This window comes from Rhinopithecus bieti, unplaced genomic scaffold, assembly GCF_001698545.2.
Source record: "Rhinopithecus bieti isolate Rb0 unplaced genomic scaffold, ASM169854v2 scaffold_1918, whole genome shotgun sequence".
NCBI classification, from domain to species: Eukaryota; Metazoa; Chordata; class Mammalia; order Primates; family Cercopithecidae; genus Rhinopithecus; species Rhinopithecus bieti.
The window spans coordinates 358,138-380,813 of NW_016803680.1; the positions used below are offsets into that span (position 1 = coordinate 358,138).

The 22,676-nt window shown below is 48.6% G+C and overlaps 1 protein-coding gene across 1 annotated transcript in view; it reads left to right on the plus strand.

The window, feature by feature from the left end:
- The window catches only part of VPS35L (VPS35 endosomal protein sorting factor like), a 153,284-nt gene extending 130,673 nt beyond the window's left edge, over positions 1 to 22,611 (plus strand). Inside the window, 4 exon segments of the mRNA XM_017849738.1 lie at positions 3,657 to 3,822; positions 11,820 to 11,938; positions 20,998 to 21,144; positions 21,870 to 22,611. Coding sequence (XP_017705227.1) covers positions 3,657 to 3,822; positions 11,820 to 11,938; positions 20,998 to 21,144; positions 21,870 to 21,968 — 531 coding nt within the window. The 3' untranslated portion in view covers positions 21,969 to 22,611.
- Positions 22,612 to 22,676: the final 65 nt, after the last annotated feature.

Genomic DNA, 22,676 nt, shown 5'->3' on the forward strand with positions numbered 1-22,676 from the left:
TGAGAGGAGTCTCGCTCTGTTACCCAGGCTGGAGTGTAGTGGCACGATTTTGGCTCACTGCAACCTCTGCCTTCCAGGTTCAAGCGATTCTCCTGCCTCAACCTCCTGAGTAGCTGGGATTACAGACGCGTGCCACCATGGCCAGCTAATTTTTGTATTTTTAGTAGAGATGAGGTTTCACCATGTTGGCCAGGCTGGTCTCAAACTCCTGACCTCAAGCAATTCACCCGCCTCGGCCTCCCAAGGTGCTGAGATTACACACTTGAGCCACTGTGTCCAGCCCATCAGTACAATTTATATTAAAAAAAAAAAGTTACAACCACTGAAGCATGGATGTCACATGGGAAACTTTTTCCTTGTACAGAAGGTTGGAAATAGTCTCCCACCTCTTCAGTTGTGAGCAAAAGCTCATGGAAATGGTTCTCCACTGGTCCTTGTACCACCTTTTTGACAGTGTGTAGCATGGTCTACCACAAGACTTGTGCATTTGTGTTAAAATGAAGTTGCTAGAACATTCAGATTGTTGTCTATTCCCAAGGCAGATCCTTAAATAAAATATATTTTTGGACAGCCACATAGCAGAACCAAATAGCCTAGTTAAAAACAGCTGTTAGCAAAAGAAGGCAGAAGGAAGTTCCCAGCTGAAACCAGCTCTGAGTGGAAGGCAGATCATGGCATGGGCAATTTTGGTATGTGTAGTTTGTGGATGTCAGACTTTTGAGCATCTTGTATTCTCATTCTTGCCAGTATCGTAAGAGCAATTCTTTTTTTCTTTTTGTAAGACTGTCTCACTCCATCACCCAGGCTGGAGTGCAGTGGTGCCATCACAGCTCTCTGTAGCTAAGACCACAGGCGCACACCACTACATGTGGCAAATTTTTTTTTTTTTTGTAGAAACAATATTTGTTATGTTGTTGCCCAGGTTAAGAACAATCTTTTTTTTTTTTTTTTTTGGAGACAGAGTCTTGCTCTGTCACCCAGGCTGGAGTGCAGTAGTACAATCTCTGCTCACTCATCCCCCACTCCTGGGTTCAAGCAATTGTCCTCCCTCAGCCTCCTGAGTAGCTGGGATTACAGGTGCGCACAACCACACCTGGCTAATTTTTGTATTTTTAGTAGAGACGGGGTTTTGCCATATTGGCCAGGCTGGTCTCAAACTCCTGACCTCAAGTGATCCGCCCATTTCAGCCTCCTGAAGTGCTAGGAATACAGGCATGAGCCACCGCTATCTAGCCCAGGCTAAGAGCAATTCTCACAGATATTAACAGCTTGTACAAAACATCCCACACCCCTCCACAATTGTCCTCACCCACTTGAAAGTATGACTGCAATATGTACACACATTCACGTTGGATATAATGGCAATGCTGTTCTCATACTCCATACTTGTATTCTAAGTAGCTGACTACATGTATGCCTCCCCTCAGTTCACAAGTTCTATAAATTCAGAGACGCTTGGTTTATCTGCAGAGAGGCAGTGCGAATATGGTACCAGTAGTTAGAAATGTCCACTCTGGAGCCAAACTGCTGGGGCTTGAACCTTGGGTCCCCCATGTACCAACTATGTGACCTTGGGCCACTTAGCCTCTCAGTGGCTCATTTCCCATCTGTGAAATGGGGCTTCATCATAGTATCACCCCAGAACATAGAAAAGCTATGGTAGCTGCTATAAATGTTAACTGTTGTTTTCGTAGCCACTGCAGTGCCTGACACATAGAAGGTACCCAAAAACTGCAGTCCATTCAACAGTATTCACCCAATGCATGTCAGTGTCCAGCACTGTCCCAGGAGCCAGAGACAGGGCTGGATTGAATGTCATCAGGGACACCATCCACACTGAGTTCCTCGAGGCGCCATTAACAGAATACGGTGTGCAACCAGCAGACCTGGCGGTGTATTTGCAAATGCAATAGATGACATGCCTGTCCTCCTGGAGGTTATAGGCTAGCATGAAACAGAGAGAACCAGGAACACCACGAGATACTGTTGGGCAGGTCACTGAAGGAATACATAAGGTCATTTCAGATAGTGAGAAGTGCTCTGTAAAAAACAAGACAGAGGCTGGGCGCGGTGACTCACACCTTTAATCCCAGCACTTCAGGAGGCTGAGGCAGGTGGATTGCTCCCTGGTAGCTTGAGATCAGCCTGGGCAACATGGCAAGACCTCATCTCTACAAAAAATACAGAAATTCGTACAGAAATTTGCCAGGCGTGGTGGTATGTACCTGTAGTCCCAGCTCCTCAGGAGGCTGAGGTGGGAGGAAGATCGCTTGAACTCAGAAAGTAAAGGCTGCAGTGAGCTGTGATCATGCCACTGTACTGCAGCCGGGGTGACAGAGTGAGACCCCGTCTCAGAACCAACCCCACCTCCTAAAAAAAAGGATGATTTGTGATAAAGAGAGAGTAAGACGGCTACAGATGGAATGTCAGGGAAGGCCTCATTAAGGAGCTAATGTGTAAGGTGAGAACTGCAGGCTACCAGGGAGCCAGTCTGGCCACGCCCTGGGGCACAGACTCTAGGCAGAGAGAACGTGCCTGGCTGGAGGCCAGAACCTGGACGTGTGTGCCGGCCCCTGGTGCCACTCTGTGCCCTTTGTCCTACTCTGTGTGAGGGAGACTGGCTTCTGGGGACTGCCTCACCTATCCTTCCTCTGGATCCCAATTTGTTCAGCCAGTAGGAGGCAGCAGCATGATGCAGGGCAGGAGGAAAGCGAGGTTGGCGTATTTCTCCCGCATGCTCGTTGGGCCATGTTTTGGCAATGGCTTTGTTCCTGCACCCAAGACCACATCTTGGGCTAGATGGCCTCCTGCTGCTGCAGGTTCCAGTCATGCTGTTCCCCCTGCTGCTGCGGGTTCCAATCGTGCTGTTCTCCCTATCTTAACATGGCTGGGGTAAGGGAAGGGGACCTGCATGGGGCAAGCCAGCAAGGCCGTGGAGGCGGCTGGCTGTGTCTGGAGAGCTTTCAGCGGGGCTTTCCCAGACTCACATACACCTTTTTGGAATGGAATTGAAGCTGCTTACTTTTTTTTTTATGCCCCAAAACTTTTTATAGATTCAGTTTAGCATCTGAACTGTTTGCTATAAACTCTGTGACTGTCTCTCAGGTTTTGCCTTTCCCAAGACAGCGTCCTCTATTTGGCTGTTACTGCTGCTGAGCACCCCAAAGAGCGAGGCTCTATTTAAAGTCACCGCCTCGAGTGGTGACAGGGATCATCCGGGGGCTCACCCAGCGTAGGTGGCTTCTGCCCTTCCATCTGCTACGATACCCACAATCTTGCTTTTGTGGTTAGAACAGGGCTTCCTTTTTTTTTTTTTTTTTTTTTACTGCCACCACCCACAGAAAAACAAGAGTGTAATTTTGGAAACATGCCATTAAGCTGACAGGTAACTTTGCCTTCTCCTTCTTGGGATCCAGAAAGGGACTCTCAAAGCTCTTTTGCCCAGACAGGAGCGTTTTGATTCGTGGGAATCACATTTTGTCGTTTTCCTCCGTATTGTTTAACCAGGCTTGTGAGTGGGTCTTGCCTTTGTTCAGTAACTGACAACATTAATTTCTCCACAGCTGCTGAGGGAGGATCTGGGTTTCTGTGTGATTTTCTTTTTCCCTCCCTGCTCATCTTTGGGATTGTTGATCCTTTTTTTGGTTCTCTACTAGGATCATCCTGAACATGGGGTCCTATTTCTTGTTCGAGAGCTTCTCAATGTGATCCAGGACTACACCTGGGAGGACAACAGCGATGAGAAAATCCGCATCTACACCTGCGTCCTGCATCTCCTCTCTGCCATGAGCCAGGAGACATACCTTTATCACATAGACAAAGGTAGCAGAGCCGGCCCCACCAAACCGTGCTCCGTGCAGATTTCATGAAAGGCAGACAGAATGCTTTCATTTTCACTTTATGTTTTCTCCCTTGTACTTTAGCTCCCATGAACCTCTAGTCCAGGGTCTCACTGTATTTACCTGATCTAAGACTTACCTGGGGCAACTCTTAAGAGTACAGATTCTTGGGCCAGGCGCAGTGGCCCACGCCTGTAATGCCAGCACTTTGGGAGGCCAAGGCAGGCGGATCACCTGAGGTCAAGAGTTCGAGACCAGCCTGGCCAAAAGAGCCACAACCCGTTTCTACCAAAAATACAAAAATTAGCCAGGCATCATGGTGCACTCCTGTAATCCCAGCTACTCAGGAAACTGAGGCAGGAGAATCACTTGAACCTGGGAGGCAGAGGTTACAGTGAGCCAAGATCGCACCACTGCACTCCAGCCTGGGCAACAAGAGTGAAAACACCAACTCAAAAAAGAAAAAACAAGGAGTACAGATTCTTCAGCCCCATCCTGCCCTTGATGGATGGGTTGATTGACTGAGACAAGGTGTCACTCTGTCACCCAGGCTGGAGTGCAGTGCAGTGATCTCAGCCCACTGCAGCCTTGATAGTCCAGGCTGAAGCAGTCCTCCCACCTCAGCTTCCAAGTAGCTGGGATTACAGGCATGTGCCACTGCACCCAGATAATGTTTAAAACTTTTTTGGGAAGACAGGGTTTCACCATGTTACTCACGCTGGTCTCATACTCCTGGGCTCAAGCGATCTACTCGTCTCAGCCTCCCAAAGTGTTGGGATTGTAACCATGAGCCACCACACCTGGCCTTTCCTTCTTAATTTGCATCTTTAACAAGCACCTGAGATCATGTTGAACATCAGACCAGTTTGGAGAAACACTCTTTAAAAAATAATAATAATTTCAACTTGTATTTTAGATTTAGGAGGTATACGTGCAGGTTTGTGACGGGTATATTGTGCAATGCTGAGGTTTGGGGTGCGAATGAGATAGTATCCAATGGGTAGTTTTTCAGCCCTTGTCCCCTCCCCTTCCTCCTCCCTCTAATAGTCCCCAGTGTCTGTTCTTCACATCTTTATGCCCATGGGACCCAGTGCTTAGGGCCCACTTACAAGTGAGAACATGGCAGTAGTTTTCTGTTTCTGCACTAGTTCACTTAGGATAATGGCCTCCAGTTGCACCCATGTTGCCACAAAGGCCATGATTTCATTCTTTTTCAGGGCTGCGTAGTATTCCATTGTGTGTATGTACCACATTTCCTTTATCCAATCCACTGCTGATGGGCATCTACGTTGATTCTATGTCTTTGCTGTTGCGAATAGTGCTGCAATGAACATACGTGTGCATGCATCTTTTCAGTAGAATGATTTATTTTCCTTTGGGTATATACCCAGTAATGGGATTGCTGGGTCGAATGGTAGTTCTGTTTTCAGTTCTTTGAGAAATCTCCAAAACTGCTTTCCACACTGGCTGAACTAATTTGCATTTCCATTGACAGAGTGTTAAGTGTTCTCTTTTCGGAGGAACCCTCTTTTGGATCAGTGTGCTACACAATAAACTGGAACAATGGCTAAATATACACATGCATGAGCTTCATGCCAGGCCTGTTCCTTACCAGTCTCAGGCAGGACCCTGGTGTGGGTGTTTGCCACCTGCTCCTCAGATGATGCCAAGGCTCAGCGGCCCTTATCTGGGTGTTCTGGAGGAAGGAGGTGGCCTTGATCCCCCGCCTGCTACCAGACATTTTGAACTTGCTACTACAAGTTGGGAGCAGCCTCCTCGTGTCCTGGACTTACCACAAGACATCCCAATTCCAGGCATTTTCCCACTGAGCCCAAGTATCCTCCTGCCTGGCAGACCCTCAGTTCTAATTTTGGATTCCAAAATTGGTCTTAATGTCAAAAGTGCTTTGGCCAGTAATTGTATACTTTACGGTTTAAAAAACCATCTCTACACTTGCAAGTTGCAGTGAACACATTAGCAGTGCTTAAGGGATGGCCAGCTTTCTGTCATACCTCTCAGGCTTTCTCTAGCTGGGTCTAGGGACTAAGGATAAATGTAACTTAGGGAGGTTGGTTCATAGCAAGAATGATGATGGCTACCCTGATCTGAGCACTTGCTGCGTGCCAAGGACTACGTCATGCTCTACGGGCCTTTTTCCCCGAATCCTTACAGCTTTACTATGAGGACAGGCATTCACGTCCCCATTTTATGTATAAGCAAGAGGAGATCCAGAAAGACAATGTGATGTACTCCAGGGCTTCCGGTAGTTGGTGATGGAAGTGAAACTCACACCCAGAGCGGTGGGACATGCATTAGACTGCTTTGTTGATTACAAAATAACAGTGTTGGCTGGGCACAGTGGCTCATGCCTATAATCCCAGCACGTTGGGAGGCAGACACAGGTGGATCACCTGAGGTCAGGAGTTCGAGGCTAGCCTGACCAACGTGGCGAAACCCCATGTCTACTAAAATTAATACAAAAAAATTAGCCGGGCTGTTGGCAAGCGCCTATAATCCCAGCTACTTGGATGGCCGATGCAGGAGAATCACTTGAGTTCGGGAGGCTGCAGTGAGCCAGTACTGTGCAACTGAACTCCAACCTGGGTGACAGAGCAAGACTCTGTCTCAAAAAAAAAAAAAAAAAAAAAAAGCAGTGTTTTAATTAAAGTATATTATATAACATGTATGCAGTAAACTATAGAGCTCAGTGAATTGTCACGAAGCGAACACTCCCAGGTAACCACAGTCCAGATCAAGAAATAGAACACCTCCTTCAGTCAGCATCACCACCCTACTCTCTGAAGACACACCACTCTCTCCTGACTTCTAGCATTTATTAATTAGTTTGCCACTTTCCGAATAAGTAAATGGAATATTTTGTAAGCGTTCTTTGGTATTTGGCTGCTTTAATTCAGCATGATGTCCAAGATTCATCTGTGCTGCTATGCAAAACTGTAGTTCACCTTTTGCATTGCTGTATAGTATTCCTTTGTGTGGATGTACCAAAATTGATTCATTCCTTCTGGATGGAAATTTGCATGTCCAGTTTGGGGCTATTATGAGTAGTGTGGCTGTGAACATTCTTGCATGTATTTCTTGGTGTACATTCCCACTGGCTGTCTGCGTGGGGGTGGCATTGCTGGCTCATAGGATCTGCTTATCTTCTGCGTTGGTGGATACTGCCTCACGATTTCCCAAAGGGTTAAACCAATTGACATTCCCGTCAGGCACGAATGAGGCTTCCTTTTGTTCAGTTGCTGTGGTCAGTCTTTTTCATGTCAGCTGTTCTAGGAGTGGAGTCTGCATTTCTCTGATGGCTGGCGAGGTTGAACACCCTTCCCTGTATTTCTTGGCATCTTTGTTTCCTCTTTTGTGAGGTGCACATTGAAGGCTCTGAACTTCAGTGAGAGAAAGCTTTGAGGACCAGATGGAGACCTGGAAGTGTGGCTGTCAGAGGAGCTTGCCCTGCCCTCTCTGCTCCCTCCTCTCCTTCCTCTCCCTCAAAGAGATTCAGTCCATCCTTTCTCTGAATAAGCCCGCCAGTAAAGACTACCAGAGCCAGATTGGCAGCAGAGGGAGCGAGGCTATATTTGATAGGCAAGAGTGTAGTTTTCTAGCTTTCAAAGATGAAAACAGAAGGATGGATTTTCTTTTTCTTCTTCTTAGTCCAGCTGTGTTTACTTTGAATGCACAACTGTGACCTGCCCAGCGTCTTGGTGGGAGACCCAGGGAGTCACGGAGGCTCTGCAGGCTGTGGGGGCTCCTTTTTCCCTGTGTGCTTCCTCATTCTAGGGAGGCTTTGAGACAATGTTGACACAGCTTAGAACTTGGCAAAGAGGGGTTGAATAATATCTGCATTTTTGGAGGATGCCTTAGCCACTTTCTTCCCAGATTAAGAAAAAGAGAAGGCTCTGACACTGCCTGGAGCAGTGCCTCCAGTACTTTCACACGAGGTTACAAGAGAGTGTGCATGTTTGATGGAGAAGTGAAGCACAGTCCTGGGCCCTCAGTGTTGACGTATTTAGTGTGCAGACGGAGTGTGTCTTCATTGGAAGAGCACAACCCAGGCTGCTTCTGTGAAGCCAAGGTGGCCCTCCTCACTCTTCCACGCCACCTGCCAGGCCCTCAAAGCATTCGGGTTTGCAACTCAGGGTGGGACAGATGCAGAGATTGTGGGCTATTTTTAGTGGCCATTTGCAGGGGACATCTTTTCTCCCCCTCGTGAGAGCTGTGTCTGGACTTGAAGGCCAACAATACACTCTGACCTGACCAAATTACTTTTAATTCTCAAATTCGCCTTTTTTTCTCTCCCTCTATGACCCCCAAGTGTTAGCATAGAGAATTCATTTCTCCCTCCTCACCCTTTTTCCCACTTTTGCTAGTGAATTCAACCTTTAGGACTCAGTCTAGATCTCACTGATTCCAGAATCCTGTCCCAGGCATAGATTTTAGGATCCCATGATCCCCTGTACTGCCCCCCTTCCTTGAGCCTGGGAAGCGGAGGTTGCAGTGAGCCAAGATTGTGCCACTGAACTCCAGCCTGGGCGACACAGCGAGACTCTGTCTCAAATAGTTCTGCACACTACTGCAATTGCCTGTTTGGGTGTCTGTAGCTCCTTATAGACTATGAGCTCTGTGTCTGTGAGGGTAGGACCAGGTCAGCCTTGTCCCCCACCGGGTTCCCGCTCCTAGCCTAGAAGCTGGCGTGGAGCAGGCCTTATGCAGTAGTTGTTGCATGTGTGTGTGAATGGCCTGCTGCAGACAAACCTCTGACCTCTCGGGGTGGTTGGACCTTCCCTCTTCTTCACTGCTGGGCTGTTCAGAATGCAAGTGAACTCCAGCCTGGAGGAAGACTGGGAATTTATGCAGGAACTATTCTGGTCCTCAGCAGCAGACATGAGAAATTCCTTCGCCAGCTGCAGTTTGCTGCCCTGCACAATCAGGTGCTGTTGAATGGCTGAATTGAATTCTTCTCGCTTCTTACAAGAATAACTGCCATCCCCCACTGGGGAGGTAACAGTCATGACCCAGCAGCCAGAGCCAGCTTGGAAATTCTGAGATTGACTCCTGCGGCCCAGGGCCATTAACTCCCAACCTGGTGTCAGACAAGCAATCACAAAGGAAACCTTGGGGGAAGTGTCCCAGCAGAGTCCCCATAAACGAGCAGTTAAAGATTGGATAAGAGATTCCTGTGACCAGAGAAGCTGGGGAACAAAGGAAACCAGGTTTTCTCCTTGTTCTTAGGCGATATGCCTGCAACCTGCTTTCAAATGGTTCAGCCAAAAAAAAAAAATGTGTTGGGCCGGGCGCGGTGGCTCAAGCCTGTAATCCCAGCACTTTGGGAGGCCGAGACAGGCGGATCACGAGGTCAGGAGATCGAGACCATCCTGGCCAATACGGTGAAACCCTGTCTCTACTTAAAATACAAAAAACTAGCCGGGCAACGAGGCAGGCGCCTGTAGTCCCAGCTACTCGGGAGGCTGAGGCAGGAGAATGGTGTAAACCCGGGAGGCGGAACTTGCAGTGAGCTGAGATCCGGCCACTGCACTCCAGCCTGGGTGGCAGAGCAAGACTCCGTCTCAAAAAAAAAAAATGTGTGTGTCTGTCCATCCGTGTAGAGACAACAAGAAAGAGAGCTTGCATAAAAGTAGCAAAATGTTATCAATTGGTGATTCAAGAAATAGGTGTTCATGGCGGGGCACAGTGGCTCACGCCTGTAATTCCAGCACTTTGGGAGGCCAAGGCAGGAGGATCACTTGAGGTTGGGAGTTTGAGACCAGCCTGGCCAACATGGAGAAACCCCATCTCTATAAAAATACAAAATGTAGCCCTGCCTGCAGTGCAGTGGCGTGATCTCTGCTTGCTGCAATCTGCCTCCTGGGCTCAAGTGATCCTCCCACCTCAGCCTCCCGAGTAGCTGGGACTATAGGCACACACCACCACATCCGGCTAATTTTTGTATTTTTAGTAGAGATCTTGGCTCACTGCAACTTCTGCCTCCCGGGTTAAAGCGATTCTCCTCCATTAGCCTCCCAAGAAGCTGGGACTACAGGCTTGCACCACCACGCCCAGCTAATCTTTTGTATTTTTAGTAGAGACTAGGTTTCATCATGTTGGCCAGGCTGGTCTCAAACTCCTGACCTCAAGTGATCCACCCGCCTCAGCCTCTGAAAATGCTCAGATTATAGGTGTGAGCCACAGTGCCCAGCTTCAGTTTCATTTTCTGTGGTTTCAGTTACTCCATAGTCAACCTGGTCCAAAAATATTAAGTGGAAAATCTCAGAAATAATTCGTAAGTTTTAATTTGCACACTGTACTGAATAGGGTGATAAAATTTCACTTCGTCCCACCTGGAATATCAGTCATCCCTTCGTCCAGCTTATCCACACTGATGCGACACTACCTGCCCATTACTATATAGGAGAAAGCATAATGTATATAGGATTCTATACTGTATGGTTTCAGGCACCCACTGAGGGTCTTGGAACGTATCCCCCAAGGATAAGGGGGGACTATTGTACGCTGACATGGAAATAGCATGAAGATTTATTTTATTTTGTTTATTTATTTTGAGACAGTATCTTGCTGTGTTGCTCATACTAGAGTGCAGTCATGAGATCATAGCTCATTGCAGCTACCTACTCCTGGGCTCAAGAATCCTCCTACCTCAACCTCCCAAGTATCTGGGACTATAGGCGTAAGCTACCAAACACAGCTAATTTTTTTTTTGTAGAGATGGGGTTTTGCTATGTTCCTCAGGCTGGTCTGAAACTCCTGGACTCAAGTGATCCTCCTGCCTCAGCCTCCCAGAGTGCTGGGATTACAGGTGTGAGCCACTGATCCCAACCCCAAGATTTATCATTAAGTTAAAAAAACAAAGTGTAAAGCAGCACAGAGTGTGGTGTCTGTTTCGTCGCCCAGATTATGCTCTGTGTGAAGGTCAGTTGAGAGGAAGGAGCCGGGAGGAAGGAGGGGGGGAGGAGGAAGGGAGGAGGAGCTCAAACTCTAGCTGTCCTTGGCTAGGCCTGTCTTACTCTAGGCAGTGGTTGTCACAGGACGAGACCAAGCAAACAGTGGAGGAGCTTTTGGCAAGAGACATTATCAAAGGGATTTACACTTCTAGAGTAGTTGAAATAGAAAATCTCTGCAGTCCTTCCAAAGCCAGTTTTGAGGAGAGGGTGACGGCAGGCAGCTGGATGCGGTAGCTGAGTGTGGGCTCTGGAATCAGACTTCATGGTTTAGGATCCTAGCTAGGACCATCTCTGAGCCTCATCTCCCTAAAAGGGAGATACTAATATCATCTCTTGGCTGGGCTGGTCGCTCACACCTGGAATCCCAGTACTTTGGAAGGCCGAGGCAGGCGGATCACTTGAGGTCAGGAGTTCGAGACCAGCTTGACCAGCATGGTGAAACCGTCTCTACTAAAAATAAAAAAATAAATTAAAAAAATAGTCAGGCATGCTGGCAGGTGCCTATAATTCCAGCTATTCAAGAGGCTGAGGCAGGAGGACTGCTTGAGCTTTGAGGTGGAGATTGCAGTGAGCCGAGATCGTGCCACTGCACTCCAGCCTGGGTGAGAGAGACAGAGAGACTCCGTCTCAAAAAAAAAAGGCCATCCCTTCACATACTAGTTGTGGGGGGCTCTGCAATAAGGCAGTTAAAGCTGTAGCCCAGTGCCTGGCAGCTGCTGTGATGATCATTGTCATTATTGACATCCCCCTCCCCCCAGCTTCCCCCCACGCACACACAGGCTGGAGGAGTGACTTCCACACCACTGGCTTAAGACTGTCCTGCAGGCTGGGTGTTTGTTTGTGATTCCCAAGGCCCCAAGCCCAGTGGGAAATTTCCACCACTTCCATTTGCCCTGCCACGACTTCCTGCCATCTGCTGACACGGTGTGACATGACACGCGGCTGCCTCTCCCTGGCCAGCATGGCCGTGGGGCTGGGGTCTGTCTCACTGTTCTTGTTTGTTCAACAGTGGACTCCAACGACAGCCTCTACGGGGGAGACTCCAAGTTCCTGGCAGAAAACAACAAGCTGTGTGAGACAGTGATGGCTCAGATCCTAGAGCATCTGAAAGCCCTGGCCAAGGATGAGGTGGGTGCCCTCTGCTGTCCTCCACCTGCCTCCTGCTCTGAAAGCACAAGTTTCCAGGGTGGTTTGATGTTGGTTCATTCTAGAAAGGAAAATGTGTCATGTGAGTAATGTTTATGTACAAACCACTTCTCCAGTGCTTTGGGGCCTTCGCTCCTGCTGTTTTCTCTGCCTGGACCGCGCCTCCCCCAGGGCTTCCCCTGGCTGTTCCTTCTCGTCATTCAAATCTCAGCTCAAAGGACCTCCTCAGAGAGGCCTTCTTGGACCCTGTTTCAAGGAGCCACCACCACCTGCATGCCTCTGCCCGACTGTCCCTGTGGCCCCTGTTCAGTCACCGTCTGAAATGTTGTGTGTTTGTCTGTCTTTCCCCCAGCTCCTGGGGGGAGCTCCATCCAGCCTCCCTCAGGAGGGACCTGGTGAGTCTTGAAGACCTGACTGTGTCTGAATGACAAGACAGGGACTCTGGGACCCCGGTAACTCTCTGCACCACCCCACGTCTCATGCAGAGCCCGGCCTCCGGCAGATGCTCCATCAGTTCACGGTGAATCAGTGAGAGCGTGGGATTGCTATACCTGGGCTCTTTCAGTGCTCACAACAGCCCTGTGAGATGTAGATGCTGTGTTTATTTCCACTGAATGGGAAGGGAAACTGAGGCTCAGAGAGGGTTATTCAGAGCCCTTGGTATTTCCTCTGGCTGTGATAAAACAGCAGAGATTCCAACCAGGATTCCCAAACCTGAACTCTGCACTGCCACATCGCCCTCCTCAACCAAGGACTTTCCACTTCACTTTTCTTTTTCTTTTTATTTTTTTGAGACAGAGTTTTGCTCTTGTTGCCCAGGCTGGAGTGCAATGGCGTGATCTCAGCTCACTGCAACCTCCGTCTCCCGGGTTCAAGCGATTCTCCTGCCTCAGCCTCCCGAGTAGCTGGGATCCAGGTGCCCGCCGCCACACCTGGCTAATTTTGTAATTTCAGTCGAGATGGGGTTTCACCATGTTGGCCAGGCTGGTCTCAAACTCCCAAAGTGCTGGGATTACAGGCGTGAGCCACGGTGCCTGACCCACTTCACTTTTATTTTATTTTATTTTTTGAGATGGAGTCTCGCTATGTCGCCCAGGCTGGAGTGCAGTGGCCGGATCTCAACTCACTGCAAGCTCCGCCTCCCGGGTTTACGCCGTTCTCCTCCTTCAGCCTCCCGAGTAGCTGGGACTACAGGCGTCTGCCACCTCGCCCGGCTAGTTTTTTTGTATTTTTTAGTAGAGACGGGGTTTCACCATGTTAGCCAGGATGGTCTCGATCTCCTGACCTCGTGATCCGCCCGTCTCGGCCTCCCAAAGTGCTGGGATTACAGGCTTGAGCCACCGCGCCCGGCCGACCCACTTCACTTTTAAGAAGTGGTCTGTGGTCATTAATAGTAGGCTCTGTTTTTCCAGCCTTCATTATACATTAAGTGTAGTATAAAGAATTTTGCGCACGCATTATTTCACTTAATTCTCACAGCAGTCCCTTTATGCCGTACAGATGAGGAAACCGAATCCTACAGCGGTAGCTATGGCGTATGGTCAAGGCAATTTTCTAGAAGCCCTGCTCTTATCCACAAGCTAAATTCTTTTTATCAGATGTTGTGTCTTTTGTATTTTCAGAACAGTTTGTTTTTCATATTCTCCATAGATAGTTGATTGACTGATTTCAAGGTAATTTCCATCTAGTACAACCCAATTAACTACCTGGTTCTCTTCCCAAGTTATGCTGACCATGGCTTCCCTTTTCGCAGCTTTGGCCCAAATGTGTGAGTCACACATGAGTCCCAGAGACCCTGTCTCAGACGTGGCCAAGTCAGTTACTTGTGTAGACATAGGTGTGTCTCTGTCACTGTGGTTAAGATGGATTGCTGTAGTGTAGTCAAGATGGAGGCATGGGGGAGGTTGGCTGCATCTTGGGAGTCACAGCCAGTGCCTGGCCTCTGTCTGCGTCCTTCCCTCACTTTCTGCCTCCAAGCACTTCTCCTGGATCTTGCCCTTTATCCACTATGAGCTGTTTGCTCAAAGCTCTGAGCATCTCGATTATTTTATTCCCACCTAGCAAAAGATATTGCCTGATAACTCATTCCTGATATGCTCCTGGCAGGAGGGGGCCTCTGTTCTCTCACTCTCCTCCTCCTTAGTTCCCTTCCCCAAACCTAAGAGGATTTTTGGACCCTGGGTTCTCAGTGCCCTTCCCATGCTCCCCTCCTTCCAAGGTGCTTGACCACTTCCCTCCTCCAGCTCCTTCATTCCCAACCCACTGGGTCTTCCTCGACTCCCGCTTGTTCTTCCTGGGTTTTGCTCACTTACCTCTCACTTCACATCCTTTCAAAGCACCCAGACCCTTTCAGGACAAAATAAGATCAAACTGGATTGAAGTAGTTCTTTGTCATTTCCAAGACTGTATAAACCACCACCCATCCTCCTTATGGTCCTTCTGCATCCCACCAAAAATACCACAACATTATATGGCTAGCTGTAGATACTCACATGCAGTATATCCCCATTCTTTTTTTTTGTTTGTTTGTTTTCTTTTGTTTTGAGACAGAGTCTCGCTGTGTCGCCCAGGCTAGAGTGCAGTGGTGCGATCTCAGGTCACTGCAACCTCCGCCTCCCAGGTTCAAGTGATTCTCCTGCCTCAGTCTCCTAAGTAGCTGGGATTACAGGGGCATCCCACCACGACCGGCTAATTTTTGTGTTTTTAGTAGAGACGGGGTTTCACCACATTGGCCAGGCTGGTCTTGAATTCCTGAGCTTAAGTGATCCACCTGCCTTGGCCTCCCAAAGTGCTGGGATTATAGGTGTGAGCTACCACGCCCGGCCAATATATACCCATTCTGTCCAGGGTGTTCAAGCATGTGTTTGAGTAAGTAGGATTTTTTCTGGCCTTCAAGTTCAGGGGCACTGTCCGAAGGGCTGGCCTTAGGGTTAGTAGTTGAAAGGGCAGAGACCAGCCGGGCGCGATGGCTCACGCCTGTAATCCCAGCACTTTGGGAGGCTGAGGCCGGTTGATCACGAGGTCAGGAAATCGAGACCATCCTGGCTAACACGGTGAAACCCCGTCTCTACTAAAAATACAAAAAACTAGCCGGGCGCGGTGGTGGGCCCCTGTAGTCCCAGCTACTCGGGCGGCTGAGGCAGGAGAATGGCGTGAACCCGGGAGGCGGAGCTTGCAGTGAGCCGAGATCGCGACACTGCACTCCAGTCTGGGCGACAGAGTGAGACTCCGTCTCAAGAAAAAAAAAAAGAAGGCAGAGACCTACATGCCCAACAGTTGCAGAAATGCTGCTGCCCTGGGAGCCCATAGCACCTCACAGCATAGAAATGATAAATGCAGCTGTGTGCGGTGGCTCACGCCTATAATCCCAGCACTTTGGGAGGCCGAGGTGGGTGGATCACAAGGTCAGCAGTTTAAGACCATCCTGGTCAAGATGGTGAAACCCCATCTCTACTAAAAATACAAAAATTAGCTGGGTGTGGTGGCGGACACCTGTAATCACAGCTACTTAAGAGGCTGAGGCAGAGAATTGCTTGAACCTGGGAGGCGGAGCTTGCAGTGAGCTGAGATCGCACCACTGCACTCCAGCCTGGGAGGGAGACTCCATCTCAAAAAAAAAAAAAAGAAATGATAAATGCTCAATTGATAGACACACCAAACACCCCAGCATCATCATTGTGTATTCTAGGCATGTAACAAAACATCACATGTACCTCATAAACACAAATCTTATGTATCAATAATTTTTTAAATGTTGCATATGTGAGGCTCATGAATCACGATGAGAAAATAAAACCCTAAATACACATTTTTTTAAAAAGGCCTTTTACAAACATGGACAAACACTCAGCAAGGGTTCATACCTCTTCCCTCTTCTGTGTAGATGGTTTTCAGGAGAGAGTCCTTTCAGCCTACAGGAATAACGGAAGCCCATCACCTTCAGCTTGTACGAATTCGATCCCCCCGTGGAAAGTTTGTCTTAGCTTTTTCCCCTGATTTCTTTTTTTTTTTTTTTCCCTGAGACAGGGTCTCACTCTGTCATCCAGGCTGGAGTGCAGTGGCACTATCTCAGCTCACTGCAGCTTCAACCTCCTGGACGCAAGTGATCCTCCCATGTCAGCCTCCCAAGTAGCTGGGACTACAGGCGTGCACCACCACACTCAGCTAATTTTTTGTTTGTTGCTTGTAGAGCCGGGGTCTGTGTTGCCCAGGCTACTCTCAAAATACTGAGCTTGGCCGGGCATGGTGGCTCCGCCTGTAATCCCAGCACTTTAGGGAGGCTGAGGCGGGCAGATCACTTGAGGTCAGAAGTTTGAGACCAGCGTGGCCAACATGGTGAAACCTCATCTCTACTGAAAATACAAAAATTAGCTGGGTGTGGTGGCGCATGACTGTAATCTCAGATACTCGGGAGGCTGAGGCAGAATTGCTTGAACCCAGGATGGGGAGGTTTGAGTGAGCTGAGATCGCACCACTGCACTCCAGCCTGGGTGACAGAGCGAGACTCCGTCTCAAAATAAAATAAAATAAAATAAATACAGAGCTCAAGTGATTGACCCACCATGGCCTTGGGCTCCCAAAGTGCTGGGGATTCCAGGAGTGAGCCACCATGCCCAGCCTTCCCCTGATTTCTTGAAACCATTGGCTCTGGCTCCACCTTCTAGTTCAGGGACTTCTCAGAACAGTGACGTGTGTTTGACAAGTCACACCCACAGAAAACTTGACATGTGGTACAAAATTACATTTCTTCATGCCGAGGCAACAGGATGGGTTTAATCAGAGGTGGTCACTGACAGCATAAATAATCATAGCCCAGAAGTCCCAAGCTTGCAATAAAAATAAAGCCCAGAACCATATAATTTGGAGCTATTTATATTTAACATTTATGTCTGTTTCTCTGGTGGAGAGAGGGTTGATGGTGATAGTGATTCTGAAACAGAACTCTGAAAGCATAGCAAAGATGGAATGTTTCTGAAGAACATTTCACATGGCGTAAATACCAGTGACGTTCACTGAAAATGTCTGTCCATGTATGCGTATTTATTAGAAAAACATCAGGCACAGTGGCTTATGCCTGTAATCCCAACAGTTTGGGAGGCTGGGGAAGAAGGATTGCTTGATTCCAGGAGTCTGAGACCAGCCTGAGGAACATAGTAAAACCCCATCTCTAAAAAAAATGTAAAAGTTAGCCAGGTATGGTGGAGTGCACCCTGAGTAGCTGGGACTACTCAGGAGGCTGAGGTGGGAGGATCGCTTGAGCCCAGGAGTGCGAGGTTGCAGTGAGCTGTGATTGCACCACTACACTCCAACCCTGGCAGCAGAGCAAGACCCCGTCTCTAAAATAAAAATAAACAAAAACATGGTCACATGGGTGGACCAAGCTCAAACTGAACATGTTATCCTTCGTTGTTTTTTTTTTGTTTTGTTTCTTTTTGAGACAGAATCTCACTGTGTTGCCCAGACTGGAGTGTTGTGGTGCAATCTCAGCTGACTGCAACCTCTACCTCCTGGATTCAAGTGACTCTCCTGCCTCAGCCTCCTGAGTAGCTGGGTCTACAGGCGCGTGCCACCACGCCTGGCTAATTTTTTGTATTTTTAGTAGAGACGGGGTTTCACTGTTAATCAGGATGGTCTCAATCTCCTGACCTCATGATCCGTCTGCCTCAGCCTGCTAAAGTGCTAGGATTACAGGCATGAGCCGCTGCGCCCGGCTATCCTTCGTTTTAATGGTGCAATTTGAAGTTTAGCTCAAGCAGCCATATTGGAGTCCTCTGAAGTCTGGTACCCCCAAGAGCATGAGGCTTGGTACCCAGGCCCATCACAGACCAGGAAGGGCCTGGTGGGATTTCTCCATCACCGAGTGGGGTGGGGGGCTTCCTGCTGTTGGAAAACCCTGATGCCTGTGCCGTTCTGAGAATCATCTCTCTTAGCTCTGGTAGCAACCCTGCTTCCAAAATCATCCTCTAAGGCCACGTGAAGGTGCCAGCCTCATTTTAATCACAAGCTGTATATCATGAAGTTGTTTGTTTGGGTGTGGTGGAGCTGGGAACCATGCCAAACCCAGAGAGCTTCCTGGAAATGACAATTCTCATAGGAAAAGCAGCTCTTTTCTATTTAAAACCTCCGTGGCGAGGGTTGGGGATCAGGCCCTGATTTGGTTCCCGAGCTACGTGTTTGTATTTTTCTCAGTGTTTGAATATCAGCTGGCATGTGTCTCATCCCTCAGACACGTCTCTAATGATTTCACTTTTAATGCGCTTTGGCATTTAAAACACATGCGAATTGAGCTTTTTGCTAATTGAGAAGATACGGAATGGAGAAATAGCCAATTAGGTATTGTGCTGCTTGTCTGACTTTTAAAACAATTTCTCCCACTTCAGTGAAAGGTAGTCAAAGGGCCTCTCTCCAAGGAGACTTAGTTGGCTTTGAAAGAGTTTTATTTTAGCTTGTTCTTCTAGATCCAGGCAGAAAGCGGGGCTCCCATTCTCCCAGGTGTCAGATGAGGACCAGGTTAAAAGGAGAGCAGAACGGGTCAGGTTCCCACTCAGGGCCTAACTGCATTGTCTGTTAGAACAAATGACGCCAGAGCAGGCGCTCGCTAGCCAGTTTGCGAGTCCGTGCCCAGTAGGTGCCAGCCCACATGCCCCATGCCAAAGGGCTTTTCTCTCAGTGCCCGCGGGCCTGGGCGCCCACAGCACGACCTGCTCCCTGATGACTGGGTTCTTCGCCGTCGGCTCTGCTGCTTCTGTGACTGTCGCTGCTCTAGGCTGTTGCCAAGGCAGGCTCAATTTTGCCGGGTGGGGGTGGGGGGTGCTGAAGATTCTTAATTGCCACTCAGCCACCTTGCCCAACTGCATTGGAAGCTATTCCTTGACTTTTTCTTTAAGACAGGGTCTTGCTCTGATGCCAGGCTTGAGTGCAGTGGTGGGATCATAGCTCACTGCAGCCTCAAACTCTTGCCCTCAAGTGATCCTCCAGCCTCAGCCTCCTGAGTAGCTGGGACCACAGGTGTGTGTTACCATGCTCAGCTAATTTTTTTTTTCTTTTCACTAAAAGACTTTAAATTCTCACTTGGGAAAGGACCGTAAGAAGGGGTAACTCAGTTGGCATAGCATCTAGCAGGCACCATGTGAAATATCTGTGGAATGTTGGATGGATGGATGGCTGGTTGATAAGTTGGTTTTAGCCAAGAGTAGTTGAGAAAAGCAGGAAGAAATGTGTTTTGGTGTAAGCCCAATCAAGCCATTCTTACTCCCTGCATAAAACTGCATAGCCGAAGTTGGCTCGCAGCACTGGGCAAGTCTCTCAGGCCCTTCCGACTCCGATTCCTGGTAAGATGCAACCCTGAGTGTGTGGCCTGGAGAGGGCTGCAAGTACAAGCACAGGCTCTGGAGTCAGACATCTGGAGCTCGGACTCCCCTCTGCATTGTGAGGACCCAACTGTGGGCCTTGGGCAAGTTCCTAACCTTTCAGAGCCTCAGGTGCCTCATCTGCAGAATGGGAGCGTATTCGTTTCCTGTTGCCGCCATAACCAATTGCCACAAACTTGGCACCTTACAGCAGTACCCATTTTTGATCTCACTGGTAGGTGAGAAGTCAGTGCTGGCTGGCACCGGTATCTCTGTTCTGGGTCTCACAAGGCCAGAGTCAAGGTCTTGCTGGCTGGGCTCTTACCAGGAGGCACTGGAAAGAATCCACTTCCTTGTTCCTTCAGGGTATTTGCAGACTGCAGTTCCATGTAATCATGGGCTGAGGTCCTGTGTCTGTTGGCCAGGCGTCCTTCTTAGCTTCTAGAAGCTGCCTGTGTTTCTCAGCTCATGGCCAGCACTGGTGGGCCAGCTTCTCCTTATGCCTTGAATCTGACTTCCCTTCTTCCCCCTCTTTCCTGTTTTTCTCTTTCACTGCTTGTCGCTGATTCTGGTTGCAGAAATGCTTCTGCTTTTAAGGGCTCCAGTGATTCGAGTGGGACCACTCAGGTCATCTAAGATACGCTCCCTACCTTCATTCCATCTGCAGTCTCTCCACAGCAGCACCGGGATTCGTGCTTGAATAACAGGGGAAGGAATGTTGGGAGACACCTCTAGAATTCTGTCTATCATGGGTGGTCAGGAATGTACCTGCCATGGAGTTGTAATGAAGGTTAAATCAGGCGAGTTGTGTAAAGCACAGAGCAGAATCCCTGGCACACTCTTAAGGGCTCTTACACGCATTCACTGTCAGGGAGCAGACACGAGACTCTTGGCAGCACTGATGTTGTACAGATGTGGGATCTGCTCTGGCCCCATGGGTTCCTGAACAGCAGGTACCCACCTGTTGATGTGGCTGTTCGAGGGGCCTTTGTTTACCTTGGGGAAGTTGTATCCTCTCTCCTGGGCCTGGGGTTGCATTTTGGAGATTTATTTTCCCTTTCGTCTTATCATTCAAAGCTGGGGTTCAGGTTTGGTCAACCATGACGCTGTGGTTCGACTTTTTTTGGCAAGATACCTCTCACATCAGATTACTGAGCAAGAAAGGAAAGATCTGATGTCAGCAGGTAAAGGCTGTATATGGGCACCAAGGATTGGGGAGCTCAGTTCCGGAGGAGATGTCTTTTGGTCTTTATTACCGGCAGCCCAGGGGCAGGAGTACTGACTACAGCTTTGGGTAGTTTGAGGACACATCTGAAAGAGGCAAGGTGAAGCCTTTCAGTTTTCAGCTGTACTTGTGTTAAAGCAAGGCTTGTCACTGCTGGGTTACCCTTCATTCCTCGACCTCACTGAACGGTGACTTTCTTCCATTTCACGAGTAATGACCGTCTGTGGGCACAGAGCTTCGTCATCTTACTGAATCCCCACCCTCTGCAGTGGTGACCTTACTGTCATTTACAGATGAAGAAGCTGGGACTCTGGGAGGTTCAGCAGCTTGCCCTACAGCAAATACGTGGCAGAGCTGGCACTGGAACTCAGGCATGACCTACCCCAGAGTCAACACTGTCCACAGCATCTCTGCAGGGCACGGCCTGAGCCCCAGTGCAAGGCAGTAACCTCCGTTTTCTGTTTCAGGCCCTGAAGCGCCAGAGCTCGTTGGGCCTTTCCTTTTTTAACAGCATCTTGGCCCATGGGGACCTACGCAACAACAAGCTCAACCAGCTCTCCGTCAACCTGTGGCACCTGGCACAGAGGCACGGCTGTGCAGACACCAGGACCATGGTGAGGCGCTCGGAGGGCCCCGTGGTATAAGCCCACTGGCCAGTGCACAACCACCCTCAACACAGCATTGTGTCCTGGACATCAGACAGACAACCCCAAACTCCCCTTTTAGAAAGGCACTTGGTCCATTTCTACTGGATCACTTCCTAGCAGTAAAAAGCAGAGCTGGCCAGGTGTGGCAGCTCATGCCTATAATGCCAGCACTTTGGGAGGCTGAGACAGGAGGATCGCTTGAGGCCAGGGGTTTGACACCAGCCTGGGCAACATAGACCTGGTCTCTACAAAAAATAAAAAATTAGCTGGGCATGGTGGTGCACATGTGTAGTCCCAGCTACTCGGAAGGCTGAAGACGGAGGATGGCTTGAGCCCAGGAATTTGAGGCTGCAGTGAGCTATGATCACACCATTGCACTCCAGCCTGGGTGACAGAGCAAGACCTTGTCTCCAGAACAAAAAACAAAAGCATAGCTTTAAAAGTCTATTCCCTCTGAATAAAAACCATACATAAAAAACATCAGTCATTTCTGGTCACACCCAAATCTGATTTTTAGGGCAAGCTGCAATCCAAGAAGTTAAAGACTTTGATTTCTTCCCTCCCCTCATCCCTCAAAAAACTCACTATTCTCTGCTAAGAAATCTAAGCTCACATAATGGCTGATTCATTAGCGCCTTGGGCTCCAAGGATAGTGAACCAGAAAGGAGATGGATCTTTCTTTTTCCTCATAGGTGAAAACGCTAGAATACATCAAGAAGCAAAGCAAACAACCAGACATGACTCATCTGACGGAGCTGGCCCTCAGACTCCCTCTGCAAACAAGGACCTGACCCCCAGGCCCATCCCCAGGCTCAGGTACTCTGGCGCCAAATCCAGAAGGATCTGCTCTGCTGCCCTGAACTCTCACTGCAATTTAGGTTTCGCATTTTCCTTTTCTTTTTACATATGTGCAAACTGGTTTAAGCTTTGGCCTCTATCTGGGTTATTCTGACAATGAAGAAATGGGAGTTGTCAGAGCATTAAAATGCAATCTTCATTGAGAAGCAGCGTCTCTGCGTTGTCTTTGCACAAGTGGCCTTCAGTCTACTCGGCCCAATCTGATGGGCCTTTAGCAAGCGAGAAACAAGAATGCAAGTAACATCTTTCTTTTCTGGAAGGTGTTTTTTTTTTCTTTCATAGTTTAGAAAAAGGACTTTGAAAAGCAGTCCACTTTTAAAGTTCCAGACCCATTCTATTCCAGACTTTGTGCCTTCAAGTTAGAGCACGCCCAAAGTCTGGAACTCAGTGTTACCTGAACCCCTATGGAGGATTTATAAACGGCAGAAATAGCACTCCATTAACTCTTTTTCCTATCAAAAGCAGCTCGATTGGACTTAGAATCTGTGTTGGTGGACCAAAGGAGAAAGCGAGGTCAAATTTGAGATTCTCTGTGGCTTCAGTATACAGTAACTGAATAAATGTCCTGAAGGAGCATTTATGTTCATGACTGTTCATTTAATTACTTCTGACTGTCTTCCTCCAGAAGAGAGAGAACGTGT